This window comes from Somniosus microcephalus, chromosome 6 (genome assembly GCF_052327205.1).
Source record: "Somniosus microcephalus isolate GS21.2 chromosome 6, FLI_Smic_1.0, whole genome shotgun sequence".
NCBI classification, from domain to species: domain Eukaryota; kingdom Metazoa; phylum Chordata; class Chondrichthyes; order Squaliformes; family Somniosidae; genus Somniosus; species Somniosus microcephalus.
Window position 1 is genome coordinate 92160955 of NC_140992.1, and position 15370 is coordinate 92176324.

General features: G+C 39.4%; 1 protein-coding gene across 2 annotated transcripts in view; it reads left to right on the plus strand.

Annotated features, from left to right (window-relative positions):
• Nucleotides 1-4572, plus strand: part of clstn2a (calsyntenin 2a) — a 732023-nt gene extending 727451 nt beyond the window's left edge. For both annotated transcript variants that reach the window (XM_085990522.1, XM_085990521.1), the window contains one exon: nt 1481-4572. In XM_085990522.1, coding sequence (XP_085846648.1) covers nt 1481-1666 — 186 coding nt within the window. In that variant the 3' untranslated portion in view covers nt 1667-4572. The remainder of the gene's footprint in view (nt 1-1480) is intronic.
• Nucleotides 4573-15370: the final 10798 nt, after the last annotated feature.

Genomic DNA, 15370 nt, shown 5'->3' on the forward strand with positions numbered 1-15370 from the left:
ACTGGTGTATTTCCCAATGGTTCAGTTTGAATGCCTGCAAAATACCAGTGAATTACAACCATAATTTGCATTGGACTAAAAGCCAAAGGTTAAAGAAGACACCATTTCAACAACATATCCACACCCTCTGACTAGAATTAACTGCTTTGTCCAGTCAAACATTTACTGATGGAAGCTTTTTGCAGTTGTTTCTAACATACTGTAACAGCCATCACAGAATCACAGAAACCCCACAGTGCAAATAGAGGCCATTTCGGCCTATCGAGCCTGCACCGACACATATCCCACCCGATCCCCGTAACCCCACGTATTTAATCCCACTAACACTAAGGGTCAATTTATCATAGCCAATCAACCTAACCTGCACATCTTTGGCCTTCTTTACATTAAGATAGGGTTTTGGTTTTGTTATTTATGATTGGCAACAGATGTGTTGCCCCATCGCACCCACAATCAAGCAGCCTGGCAACAGTTAATGTCTACACTCACTTAGTTGAGGAACAGAAGGCAAATGACACTCATGGTTTCGTATTTACCAAAGAGTTAAACTCATAGGTTGGGAGTGGAGTAAATTGGGGAAGATAAATAGGGAAAAACCCTAATAATGTATTTTGTGAAGGTATTTGCTAAAGGCCACACTGACAGGTCACCATGCACTGAATATGCAGCCTGCACACAATGAAGTCTTAAAAATATTTGGGGTAATGTATTTAGTACTGTACAACATGAATAGAGCTCAGTATTAGCAAATTATTAAAATGTGCTTGTTTATTTATGTTCAGCAACTGTTCCTTTTATATCCTTTATATTGCTTAATTTTCCCTTTTGCTTCTTTTGCAATTGTTTGCCATGAGGCAATTGAACATTACAGCATGGTACACCTGCAGCACGTCGGATCAAATGTTTGTTTATGCTATGTATGATTAAAGGTGAAAGACTTGCAGCACAGAGTGGTTGGATGGAGGTTTGTGTCTATGGTTCAATGCATGGCAGGTTCCCAAACCCAGCTGTGCTCACAGGGGGGAGTGCAGAAGACAGAAGCAATGCTAGGCATAGGGAGAGAGAAACCAAGGAGGAGGATGAGTCTCCAGGTCACACTCTTGGATCTGCTAGTGAGCTGTGGAAGTGCCGCACTGGCAGGGGCATGGGGGAAGGTAGCTGTACTGCCTCTGCTATATATTGGATGAGTGGCAGAAAATTAATATGAAATGGGAAAGGAGTGAAATTCAAATGTTTACTTTGTTTCCCTTGCACAATATAGAGATTTAAATCTGTCTTCAGTACACATTAGGAATGATATCCCAACTGTACAAGTTAAGAAAAAGCAGATCAGCAAAGGTACTGAACAAATGTTACAGCACATGTAAATGTTAACTTCTGTTTATGTAACATTTGCTAAAGATCACACTGACAGGACACCATGCATTGAATGTTTTCACAAGTCTCACTGAAATGTGCACTGCTTCTGGTTATGTTTCAGAACTATGAAGACCAAGAGCACAGTGAACAGGAGAGTGAGGAAGAGGAAGAAGGCGAGGAGGATGACATCACGAGTGCTGATTCGGAGGAAAGTGAGGAAGAGGAAGAAGCTGAACATGAGGAAGATCAGCAGAATGTCACCAGGAGGGAACAGCTTGAGTGGGATGATTCAACACTTCCTTATTAAAAGGCCTCTCATCTCTTGATTCCTCAAACAAGCTTTTGATGTCCAGCAATTTTAGGAAAGTGGTATGATCAGAGTTTATTTAGATTGCTGTTGCTGGTAATGTATAAACTTTCAGGTTGTATTCTGAATTATAAAGCAATTTGCAATGACATATCATCATCTGGGTCCAAGGGTTGACATTAAATGATAGTTATAATGCCTGTCTTTTTTTGTTATATCTGGGTGTTCTTTTTGTGGTTACCTGAATGTTTTATCTTTGCACCAAGAACTATTAACTTTGTGAAATCATGTACTGGTATCTGTAACTTGAAATTTTCTGAAGTACTTTATTTATTTATTTGTAATAAAAATAATTCTTTCCCCATTGGGTCATGCTGAAATAGAGCAAATGGAGAAAGTTAAAAATGAAAAGTCAAATTTTATATTTCATAATGTAAATACCATATTTAAAATAAGCAAAAGAAAGCAGTTGCTCAGATGATGTCCGCTCCATGGTTCATCTGTTGAAAAAAAATCAAGTACTATAATGATTATTTTGCATAACTTGTGAGCCACCATCAAGTGTGTTGATTCAACTAAGATGTCTATGGAATTTTAAATCCTAACAAGTAACATTCTGTTTGAGGTAGTGTATTTCCTTTAATTGGTTTAGCAAGGCACAGTCTTTACAAAAAAGTGCTGGATGCACTTTTATTTTAAGGAGGGTTAAACAGTGAGCAAAGCTGTGTATTTATTTTAAGATGGGTTATGGAATATCTGTTTGATGTGCTTTATATTATCATGTAAAAGGTTTGCCAAAAACTTTTCTTGAAACTGGCAAGTTTTAAATTCTTAAAGTGGCAATTTACATGACCTAAAGTTAGATAAGAATTGATAATGTGTGGTGGTTTCATAATTTCCCAGGACCACAGCAGCAAAGGTAAAAATCCTGTTTAACTGACCCTTCCTCTTAGATGATGTGATATACCATAAAATTGCTTGTATAGCTTGCAATTTCAGGCAATCTCCATGCCTGAGGGTGCAATTTATGCAACCATTTTATTGACTGGCAGTAAGAACTGTGAGTGTGACTTTTACATCTGTGCTGCCAGTCCACCAGATTTTATGGTACCTGTGGACTCTCATTAGCTTTTTTACCCTTTGCCCTGACACATGACCTAAAAGCGGTTATTATGGCAGACCCTGGAGTCTCAGAGAGCTTTATAGCACTATAATACTGCTAAGTAGAAAAATAACCTAAACATTGGGATATAATTTCGTCGAGGGGTTTGGGTAACATTAGCAAACAGCTTAAGCTTTGCTTTCACTTTTTAATTTTGTCTGTCCCCACTCCTGCCCTGTTATTCTATGTATTATCCAAGAGTTATTTTCATTTACACTGCAATCATCTGTAAATGTAGTTATTATTGCAGTAGATTTTTCTTCATTACAATTGTTACTCTTAAAGAATAATTCTTTGAGCTCAGTGATATTCATGAGTTCAATTGAAGGCCGCGCTCAGTATAGGAGTTGAGAAGGAAAAGGCTCTTCTCCAAATAATCCTCCACCACTTCCCATTCAGTCAGAGATACGGTCCGTAACTTTGAGATTGCAATGATTCATCAATCTACTCCGAAGAACAGCTGTTAACCACAAAGGGATAATTTTAGTCTTCACCACTAGGGTGGTAAACCAGTGGAGTGAAAATTACCCCCAAAATCTTTCTTTATGGCTGTTTATCACAGATGTTTGAGTAGAACTACCCTGACTGTTAGAGGTGATTGACCAATCAAAAATGACTTTTACAATTGCCCGTTACTCTTTGTTGGAGTGAGCTGAGTGAACTGCAATCTATATAAACTGATCTCTGAGTGGATTCATTTGTTATTTTGTTCTGTGGATGGCAAATTTCCAGTTCACTTTATAAACATCGGAATTTTGTGGGAGTTTCACTGGTCTTTTGCAGGAGTTAAATTGGGAGGCCAGTGAAACCCCCACAGAATTTTGGGCCTGGATAGTTTGTGTGCAACAATCTGATTAGCTCAATATAAATAGATCTGATCTAGGCTGGCATGTGTCTTCATGAACTGCTTATCTCAACCTGAGGAATATTACTTACTGAGTGAGGATGTGATAAAAGCTAAGCAGCCATTCCTTTTATAAATCACTTTGAGAAATACCTATATGGCTTCATTAATCCACTTTCCTAACCATTACAAAACACGTGTCAAACAGCAAGCTCCACCATTTAATTAAATTTGTTATGTTATTAGGGATGGGCAATAAATGCTGGCTTTGCCAGCGACGCCCACATCCCAGTAACGAATAAAAAAAATGTTGCCTTTATATTATGGGCAAGTTATCTATAATTTACTGTAAGTAGTGCCACCACAAAAATGAGCTTGAAATTAAACCAATGCATTTGTAAATATGTGTATCCTAATCCTTGAGTTTTATTTATCTATGTGTGTCTTCATCTGGAGTTGTAATATGCTCTGTATAATATCAACATTTATATTAGTCTAAAGTTGTAGCCTTGTTTTTATTACTGAATATATTACAAATTTTCAATTAAGTGCATAAGAAATCAATGCAGTTTAATTTCAAAGGATGTTTTAAAATAGCAAAATTGGTGATATAAATAAGTTATCAGTTGAAATAAAAGCAACTCAGTACCATAAGTTTTCATGACAGTGAACAGGAGAAGATGTGTTCGGTCATCAATGGCTGGCAGTTGCTATTCAATGCACGGTCACTTAGAATGTGTCAGTATACAGATTTGAACTTTGGGCCTCGAAATGCAAAAGAAGTTCAAACTAATAATAGTTATCATCTTGGTTCATTATTTCAGATAGAGAATTATGCTATATATATATGTGTGTGTATGTATGTGTGTGTGTGTGTAATAATATCTATATATCATTAGTCTTAAATGGCTAGGCATAGAATGGTGATGGTACAAGCCACATCAAGCTGATTGGTTGGGAATTGGTTAGGAGGTAGGAGACAGAGTAGGGATAATGAGTATGTGCTCCAATTGGCAGAATATGACTGGTGGTGTTCCCCCAGGCATCTATACTGGGCCCTCAGCTTTTCACTATATTTATCAATGACTTAGATGAAGGAATAGAGAGCATGTTTGCTGATGATACTAAGTTAGCTGGCACAGTAAATAATGTGGGAGCAGAAAGTTGCAAAGGGACATTGATAGATTAAGTGAGTGAGCAGAACTGTGGCAGATGGAGTTCTGTGTGGGAAAGTGTGAGGTCATCCACTTTGGACCCAAGAAAGATAGATCAGTATTTTCTAAATGTTGAGAAGCTAGGAACTGTGGAAAAGCAGAGAGATTTAGGAGTCAATGTACACAAATCACTAAAAACTAGTGGACAGGTACAAAAAATAATTTAAAAGGCTAATGGAATGTTGGCCTTTATCTCAAAGGGACTGGAATACAAAGGGGTGGAAGTTATGCTACAGTTGTATAAAACTCTGGCCAGACTGCATCTGGAGTATGGCATTCAGTTCTGGGCACTGCACCCCAGGAAGGATATATTGGCCTTGGAGGGGGTGCAGCACAGATTCACCAGAATGATACTGGGGCTAAAAGGGTTAAATTATGAGGACAGGTTGCATAGACTAGGTTTGTATTCCCTTGAGTATTGAAGGTTAGGGGTGATCTAATTGAGGTGCATAAGATGATTAAAGGATTTGATAGGGTAGCTATAGAGAGAAACTATTTTCTCTGGTGGGGGAGTCCAGAACAAGGGGGAATATTCTTAAAATTAGAGCTAGGCCGTTCAGGGGTGATGTCAGAAAGCACTTCTTCACACAAAGGGTAGTGGAAATCTGGAACTCTCTTCCCCCTAAAAGCTGTTGAGGCTGGGGGGGTCAATTGAAAATTCCTAAACTGAGATTGATATATTTTTGTTAGGTAAGGGTATTAAAGGATATGGAACCAAGGCGGGTAAATGGATACAGATCAGCCATGACCTAATTGAATGGCGGAACAGGCTTGAGGGGTTGAACGGTCTACTCCTGTTCCTATGATTCTGTATAGACATCATACATTTAGGTTTGTATCATACAGGAGCTATGTGCAATTTGCACAGGAAATATACACCATTCATGTGATGAACACCAGCTCATCCATTGACACAGCTTCTCCTGCTCTCCAATATCGTGCTAAATTAGGTATCAAACTTACCCAGTTTACATCATAGAGGTTGATGTGAAACTGGGACATTCATGAGCCATACAGTACCAGATTGGATTGAGTAGACAGTTTTTACCCAGTGTGCATTACATTTTAATGAAAAGGGAGTGGTGGAAAGTTATGCTGCAGTGTAATAATTCATAGTTAAAGTACAATCTTCGTACTGAAGACACTACTAATTTAATTATTGCTTATAAAGTTGGATCTACATGAAATTGTGTAAAAAGTAGGTATGGAGTGATTCTAAAACCTGTAGCTATTAATAAAAATCAATCATTGATCAAACTGTGCAACATTACATAGAAATGACCCTTTATTGCATTCCATTTTGTTTAATGCGAGTTTCAGATCACCAACTCCAGTGTATTTGCATCCATTACTTTATGTGCACAAACTGTTCCCGATGCAACTGCTTTAAAGAACAGACACAAGGATAACATAACTTTGAGAGAGCACAATCTTAGAAACAGACCCTGAGCTGAAGAAGGGTAAGAAATAAAGATTTACATTTCTTTTGACTTATCAACTGATCAAATGCCAGTTGATTACATAATTTCTTCACTAAAGCTTAATCAAATAATTGTTGCTTGTGTGTAGACTGTGTGTATAAGCGGCAAAAAAGGTTTTATTGATACTGCTGTTATAACTTTCTAGTGTTGTGACTGTTGTCATTTTAACTTTATTTTTTAGCAGCTTGAGATTTGCCATCTTGTGCAGCATAAAATGGATGCCTGTTAATTGTACTGCTGCATTTTATCTATGTTAAAATAAATCTGTGTAAAATATCTGGCTTGTCATCAACATTGCCTGCAAATGTCAGTCCATAGTTCTGACGATAAATGTCTCCGAGATTGCCAGATCTTATTTCCTCCTTTTTTGTAAAATCCCCTAAGTGACAGGACACAATCTATCAGCTGTAGAGAAAAGTAACTAACTATGCCAAAGAGGCTAACTAGTTTCTTTAACACAACAGTAATAGCACATTAGTAGTTCAAAAAATGTAAAGTGCTAATAAGTTTGAAATAAAAGTATTTGCCCCAAATTTGTTTTCTTCTGTATGTCATTTGTGCACACATCATTGTTTAAATGCTGATTTCTGGTGGTATTTCCACGTTAGTTAAAATGGGATGAGAACAGATGTTCAACAAGCCAAGTACTGGCAGCAAGGTAGTTTAAAAAAAAACTTAGAACATGTATTTTGTACAGTAAGGTGGCATTCTATAATTATCCCACAGACTAGAGGGTTCCTTTTAGTTGAGAATGGATTACCTGACCCTGAGATTAATTGCAATCTTTGATTCACTCTCTGCTTTAGTTACTTTTTATAGTACATATACTTCAGTCTCAATAACATTAAAACAATACTAGCGAAGCTTAGAAGTAGAGCTGAAACACCAAACACCATTGAGGACTTGAAAGGCTATTGTGATGTCAGTACTTCAGAATAATCCTGTCACATGATTCACAGGAAAATGTATGAAGAGAATTTTATGTAATTAAAGTTGATAATGGAGATATCTTAGCAGCAGTTATCCAACTGAAGTGATTCTGGCAATTCATAATCTGAAGTTCAAGTAATTGACTGACGTTTTTAGGATTTTGAAAGGAATTGATAGGTTAGATAGAAACTTTTTCTGCTGATGGGGGAGTCTAGGACAAGGAGACATAACCTTAAAATCAGAGCCAGGGCATTCAGGAGAGAAGTTAGGAAACACTTCTTCACGCAAATGGTGGTAGAAGTGTGGAACTCTCTCCCACAAAAAGCAGTAGATGCTAGCTCAAATAATTTAAAATCTGAGAGCGATAGATTTTTGCTGGACAAGGTTATAAAAGGATATGGAGCCAAGGCAGGTGGATGGAGTTGAGGTACTGATCAGCCATGTTCTCATTTAATGGCGGAACAGGCTCAAGGGGCTAAATAGCCTACTCCTGTTCCTATGTTCTGATTATGTTTGGCATGTGAATCCTGAGATGCAGTTATTGTCCACACTGCAAAAATAATTAATTGTGTGAAGCACTTTGAGATGTTTAAATGTGACTACATAAGTTGCTATATAAATGCAAGTACTGTTCAGCTCACTGAAGGGTATCTGTTATTCAGTATGGGGGCATAACTTATTTTACAGTTCTTTTACTTATCATGGCCCATGTTCTGGATGACATTCCTTTTGCTTCCACGTGACATAGGAACATTGATTTTGTGCTTAGTGTCTGAGGGAACATTTGATTTGTGATGAAGAACCTGATGATGTGTTAAATCTATGACATCAGGCTGCAAGATTGCCTGGTTATTTCTTTATACAGTGAATTGCTTAGACAGCTTGATAACATCACTGCTGCTCGACGCTGGAGATCCCCTTTTGACTGCGCTACAATCAAATTAAGGTCAAGAAAGCTAAAGATTTCGCCACTGAGATCGCAAGATCTTTGTAGGCAGCTTTCTTCGAGGTCAGCAGCGATCGCCGTCGCTTCACCACTGACCGCAAATTCCGGGCCGATGCTGGATGTTCAATTTTCAATCATCATTTTAGATGCAGACAATAAATGTAAAACTTGGACAACATATCTTTTCAGCCATGAAGTTTGAACAAGCACACACTACATTTCATGGTCATCAAATAAATGTCTTATTTTACAATTGTGCAGGGCTGCCATTTACCGCGAAATGGTCTGCCAGGTATCACGCAGTAGTTGAAGTGGTTTAAAAGTAGAATTTTTATTCAGTCATTTATTTTGCTAAGCCTGAAACATAAGAGTTGCCATTTTGGATTTAGTGGCTTTGCCTTTCCTCTGCAGCTTTCACAAATGGTTAGTCTCGCACCACACACATGCAGCTGAGCGTTCAGAAGTCGTTAGTCTCATTTCAGCTCAAATTACGCTCCGTTCCCCAGCAGCTTCATTGGTTGCAGTTTTATGGTCCATGGAGGGTTCAATCTCTGACAGAGCTTAAAGAGGAAATCTCAGGATCAGTACTTTGAATTCAAATGGACACAAAGAAATATGATTATTTGTAACATCCTTTTTTTCCCCTGTCTATTTGTGCTGAATTTGTGCTTGAACAGCTGGTGCTGAGGATAACGGTGGAGAAACTGGTTTGAAGGAGTTCCTGTGTCTGACGAGAGAGAACTGAAGCAACAAATATATTTGCAATGTCAGGATCATTGAAGCACGCTGGATAAGTATTTGCTGCTAATGCATCTGCTTTTATAATCCAGCTCAGTACCATCTCCTTTCCTGTACCCCAAGATGATGGCCAGGGCATTCACTGTTACAGCAAAAATATTTTTTGGAAAGAACAAACAATAACAGGAAAACAAGAGCATGCCGAAATTAGTCACAATTATTTTCAAATGATTTTCAACAGTAGAACATCCGGAGACACTATTACTATAAATTTTTTACGTAAGATGGGGTTATGGAAATGCTGCATAGCAGACAGAGAGATAGACGCACAAAATTATAAAGTATTGTTCAAACATGCTTCAAAGCAGGTGCACTACTGTATGTTCACAGTACCAGGCTGTCTTCATGTGGGAAGCAGGCCTGCTTGGACTTGCTGACAATTGAGACAGTGAAGGATTTTCAAAGGGAGAAGTAGTACAGGTCCACAACATTTCTAATACATTTCATGGGTAGATTGGCAAAATTAAAAGAACATTTGCCAAGAGGTTTAACTGCTACCTCTGGTGTTTAAAGTAAAGCTGACTCTTAATCATGGATTAAAGAATCTCATATGCAAGACATTTAGGTAGCAACTTTAATAGGTTTAAGCCACCTTGTCAAATATTAACTAGCCTCCATTGAGAATCTTATAAATTGTGCAGATTTTCTCCCTATGCTTTATAAAATGTTTAGTTTATTAAAAAAGGTCAGATTTATATGCAAGTTTAGATAAGTCAAGAACTCCCCAATGACTGGGCTTACACAGTGAGTAGCTGAATCATTTAGAGAAGGGAAGATTCCAGATTTGATTATTCTTCTGTGCTGAGTTAGCTGATCACAGCTGCAGCATTGGTAGTGGCACTGCAATCAGCCTCAGGACCCCTGAGTTAGCGAAGGGGCAAATAGGCCAATGTGATCCTGTTGAAGGACAAGTTTGGATTGACTGTGTTGCACAGTCTGCTGAAACTCACTGCCAAGGCTCATAGATTAATCATGTCCATTTGCATAGAATTTACAGCACAGAAATAGGCTATTCGGCCCAAACACTAGTGTTTATGCTCCACATGAGCTTTCTCCGACTCTATTTACTTCACCTCACACTATCAACATATCCCAGCTATTGCTTTTTCCCTCATGTACTTTTCTAGATTCCCCTTAAATGCATCTATGTTGTTCACCTCATTCTCACCACTCTGAGTAAAGAAGTTCCTTCTGAATTCTTTATTGGATTTATTAGTGACTCTCTTATATTTATGGCTCCTAGTTTTGGACTCCCCTACAAGTGGAAACATCTATGTCTACCCTATCGAACCCCTTCATCATTTGGAAGACCTCTATCAGGTTATCTCTCAGTCTTCTCTTTTCTAGAGAAAAGAGCCGCAGCCTTTTCAGTCTTTCCTGATAGTTGTAACCATTTGAACAAAGGACTGGAGGATGTTTGCCACCCCGGAACCAAACACCTGCCAGGAGTCAATAGGGGAGGGAAGAAAATCAGCAAGAAATAAAATGTATTGGGCCAGAATTTTCTGTCAAAATAACAGTGAGTCACTGATGCTCACCGTTATTTATGTGTAAATATCCAAGTTGCGCTGCTCTGCCGTTAGCTTCATGTAAATAGCATTTCGCTGTCTGCCCCACCACTGACTTGCATTGAATGTCATGAAGTTGCTGTGTTTGCGCGGTAGATACAAATGAAACCCGCCACAGATATTTAGGGCTAGTAATTAATAATGTAAGTACACTTAACGATGTGACAATTGTTAATTATTGCCAATCAATCGCTCTGGCACTGAAAATTTACTATTACAAGTGTGGAGTCTCATTCCCTCAGGTTTTGAATTTTTGGTAAGATTTTAAAAAGGTTAAATTTTAAAATGTTTTTTCCATTCTGTCTATTTTTCTCTCATAATCCAATCTTTCTACCCCTCACTTTATTTATCTTTCTGTACCTGATTTGCCATTAAATTCACCCCTTTAATTCACCCTCCTTCCTGTGTTTATTTCTGAATCCTTAAATCTTATTGGTTAAGGAGATAGCCTGTTGGTTGCTCTGTTTACCCTGGTCCCAGATGCCCTGTTTCCCTCACTGCGACATTATCAGCTCACACATTCAGCAACTTTGTGGGCAAAATTTTTGAGCTGAAGGGTGCAGGGGCAAGTCTAACTAACAGCAGATACCATTACGATAGCAAAATACTGCAGATGCTGGAAATCCGAAATAACAACAGAAAATGCTGGAAAAACTCAGCAGGCCAGGCAACATCCGTGGAGAGAAAATAGAGTCGACGTTTCGGGTCTAACCCTTTTTCAAAACTGGAAAGGAAATGAAATAGATCGAAAGGCAGGGCTGGGAGAGAACAAAAGAGAAGTGAAGAGACATTAAGAGGTATTCAAAACGAGACGAGATGGTGATAGGACTAGTGGAGACAAAAGACGGCTCTAGATTATGTGTGAAATGTTCTGGCAGAATGAGAGACAGCTGCCATGTGGGAGAGAAAAAAAAATTGGGGAGACCGCTTTGCGGAACACCTCCGTTCAGTCCGTAAGGGGGACCCCGAGCTTCCGGTCGCCTGTCACTTTAATTCACCGCCCCATTCCCACTCAGACCTCACTGTACTCGGGCTCTTGCATTGTTCCACGGAAGCTCAACGTAAACTCGAGGAACAGCACCTCATCTTCCGATTAGGCACTTTACAGCCTTCCGGACTCAACATCGAGTTCAACAATTTCAGATCATAACCTTGGCCCCTATTACATTTTTGCTTATATTTTAATCACATCTTTGTTTTGGCCCTTTCCCCCCCCATCTTTTTTTTTCTCTCCCACATGGCAGCTGTCTCTCATTCTGCCAGAACATTTCACACCTAATCTGAGCCGTCTTTTGTCTCCACTTGTCCTATCACCATCTCGTCTCATTTTGAATACCTCTTAATGTCTCTTCACTTCTTTTGTTCTCTCCCAGCCCTGCCTTTCGATCTATTTCATTTCCTTTCCAGTTTTGAAAAAGGGTTAGACCCGAAACGTCAACTCTATTTTCTCTCCATGGATGTTGCCTGGCCTCCTGAGTTTTTCCAGCATTTTCTGTTGTTATAGCAGACACCATTAGCTGCCCTGCTACAGAAAATTATGGCCCAATGTTTTGATAAAACTGAACTCCAACTTGGTGTGGACACAGCTAAAAGCTTATTTCTGGGGCAACTCAGCGTACTAAGGTGGAAAGAAATAAAACAGGCATCCAAATGCTTCATGCCCGATGACAAACTTTTGTAGCTGGATCAGCCTCCCACATAGCCATTCTCCTCTATCTATCTTGAACAAAATGGGAAGGGGGTGGAAGGAAGGAAATGAAGAAATAGAGAAAGAAAATAAATGGTGAAAAAATAGATAACCATTATAGTACACCTGGATTTGAAATTATTTAGCTGAAAAATGGCTAAATATTGTTGATGAGCAGTCCCACAGCTGGTCACCCTCCAATATCTTGTCCAAGTAGCCATTTTTCTTGTGTGAACAAAGGCAGTGAATGTCAATTATGGGAGGCATCACAGCCAAGTATATCTTTTTTTCCTCATGCATAATTAAAATTTCTGGTCACTGGTTAGTGGTCAGGGGCGTGAACTGGGACTGTCTTTCATTATTTCCTTTTCTAAGACCAAGGTTGCTGAAGCTAATTGATGTGTGCCCAATAGTTCCCCAGCTAAGATAAGGAACAGGAGTAGTCCATTTGGCCCATCAAGTCTGTTCTACCATTTTTGTTAGCTATGATAGCTCTCTTTTTATCCCAATTCCCAGCTTTTTCTCCATATCCTTTAAAACCCTTCTTAATTAAGTATCTCCCTTTTAAACATCTCAGTTGACTGCATATTTGACCTTCTGGGACAAAGCGTTCGCATTTTCCCAACCCTTTGTGCAAATATTTTTTTCTGGATTCACTGTTAGATGGTTTAGCTTGAATTCTAAGATCATGTCCCTTTAGTCTGGATTCTCCTGTCCTGTCAGTTCCCTTCATTATTTTAAAGACCTCAATCAACCTCCTCACCATCTCCAAAAAATACACCCAGTTTACCATCATAATTTAATCCCTTAATCTCAGGTACCACCCTGGTGAACTATTGCTGAATTTTCCAAGAAACCAGTATATTGTTCCTAGAGTAGGGTGTCCAAAACAGAACACAGTATTCCAAATGAGGTGCGACAAGTGCTCTGTAGAATTACTGCAGAACATCCTTTCTTTTATATACTAAACTCTTGTGACAAAGGTGAGCATTCCAACAGACAACTCACTACAAGTCAGGGATTGAACCCAGGACCTTTCTAAGCCGAATGATTCAGTAGCACTCCAGGCTGTGCCGTTATCACTAAGCCATCAGGATAAGCTTGTCATGAGTACTTTAGGAAATTAAACATAGGTTTGGAAACCCATTATTTGTTAGATTGTACATGGCCAGTGGAAGGTACACACTTGTTGGATAAAATGGCTTTTTCTCATTCCATTATTTCCTATGTGTTGTTTTTCACTGCTGCTGTCTCACTCTGAACAGTGGTGAAGGTCACTGAGTTACAATCAATGACTTGGACTAGTTTGCTGCAGAGTGATGCACTTTCAGAATCTAGAAAGCAAGGGAAGTCAGCCAGAAAGTCTTGACAATTAGATGTAAGGAGGAAGAGTTATTTTGTTGAAATCTGTGTCACACGTAAACGACACCAATCTAAAGTGTGAAGTATTATTATCTGTCCTGTTAGCTGAAGATGCGCTTTCAAACATTTTGCTTTGTGTTCTGATGTTATTTTCTCTCTTTAAATACATTTACAGCATTAATCTACCCTTTTTTAAACTGCTGATAGCAAAAGTTTTAACATGTTCCAGCCCTGAGGTAAAATATACAGGAGTTCAATTCAATTTTATTTACTGTTCAGCAGTCTTACTGAATATATCTCATTCAATGTTGGTGGATTACATTAATCTAAAAAATTGTAGTCAAGTCCCAGATTTGCTCAGTTAACTCATGCCATTTTTATCACTAGAAGATCAGAACAAGCTGGGCAGATGTAACAGCAGCCTCCAGTGACATAAATCAATAGACCAACATAACAATTTGCTTGTCCTGTTCGACATCAGTTGCTATAAGGAGAATGGAATGGAATACGCTGAAATTTGTGATGTGTTTTCAGGAAGGTAGAAGGGCCGAACCACATCTTAACAGCAAAGAATACAGGAGATTGGGCCAAAACTTTTTCTTTTGTTTTCTGTTGGGAACTGTTAAAACCTAGAAGTAAAGCAGGAGGGGGAAGAAGTGTTAAGTAGAAAATAGTGAAAGGCCAGATGAGAGAGATAGGAGGTTGAGAAGCTTGAAGGTAACATCAAAAAAGCCCTTCTGGAACAATCACATTCAAGGCAAGGCCAATAAATTTCATTTACACTGGTCTTGAACTAGTCACCTTAAAATAATGTAAGAGGGAATGAGAGATTGAAAATACTGACTTTGAGGGAGAGAGCCAGAAAAAAATTGAATCCAAAGAGTATTTCCTGACAGGTAACAGCAAAACATAGGAATGTGCTGAGTTGTGTGCAGAATGTTAAATTACACAGATGGATTTGCAGGATCTTGCGGAGGCAGCGTTGGTGGTACCTCTCCAGTGCTTTGAGGTACCTGTTGTACATGGTCCATGTCTGTAAAGCATACAGCAGGGCAGGTATCACTGCTGCTCTGTAGACCATGAGCTTAGTGCTGGGTTTGAGGTCCTGGTCTTCAAACACTCTTTTCCTCAGGCGATCGAAGGCTGCACTGGCACACTGAAGGCAGTGTTGGACTTTGTCATCGACATCTGCCCTTGTTGACAGTAGGCTCCCGAGGTATGGAAATTGGTCCACATTGTCAAAGACCTTGTCGCGGATTTTGATAATCGGGGGGCAGTACTGTGTGGTGGGGGCAGGTTGGTAGAGGACCTTTGGCTTACGGATGTTTAGTGTAAGGCCCATGCTCTCGTACGCTTCGGTGAAGGTGTTGACGATGGTTTGGAGTTCAACCTCCGAGTGAGCGCAGACGCAAGCGTCATCTGCATACTGTAATTCGACGACAGAGGTGGGACAGAGGATGCCTCCGCAAGATGCTGCAAATCCATTGGCAGGATAGGCGCACCAACGTCGGTGTTCTCGCTCAGGCCAACATTCCCAGCATCGAAGCTTTGACCACACTCGATCAGCTCAGATGGACGGGTCACATTGTCCACATGGCCGATACGAGACTCACAAAACAAGTGCTCTACTTGGAGCTCCGACATGGCAAGGGAGCCCCAGGTGGGCAGAGGAAATGCTACAAGGACACCCTCAAAGCCTCCTTGTAAAAGTG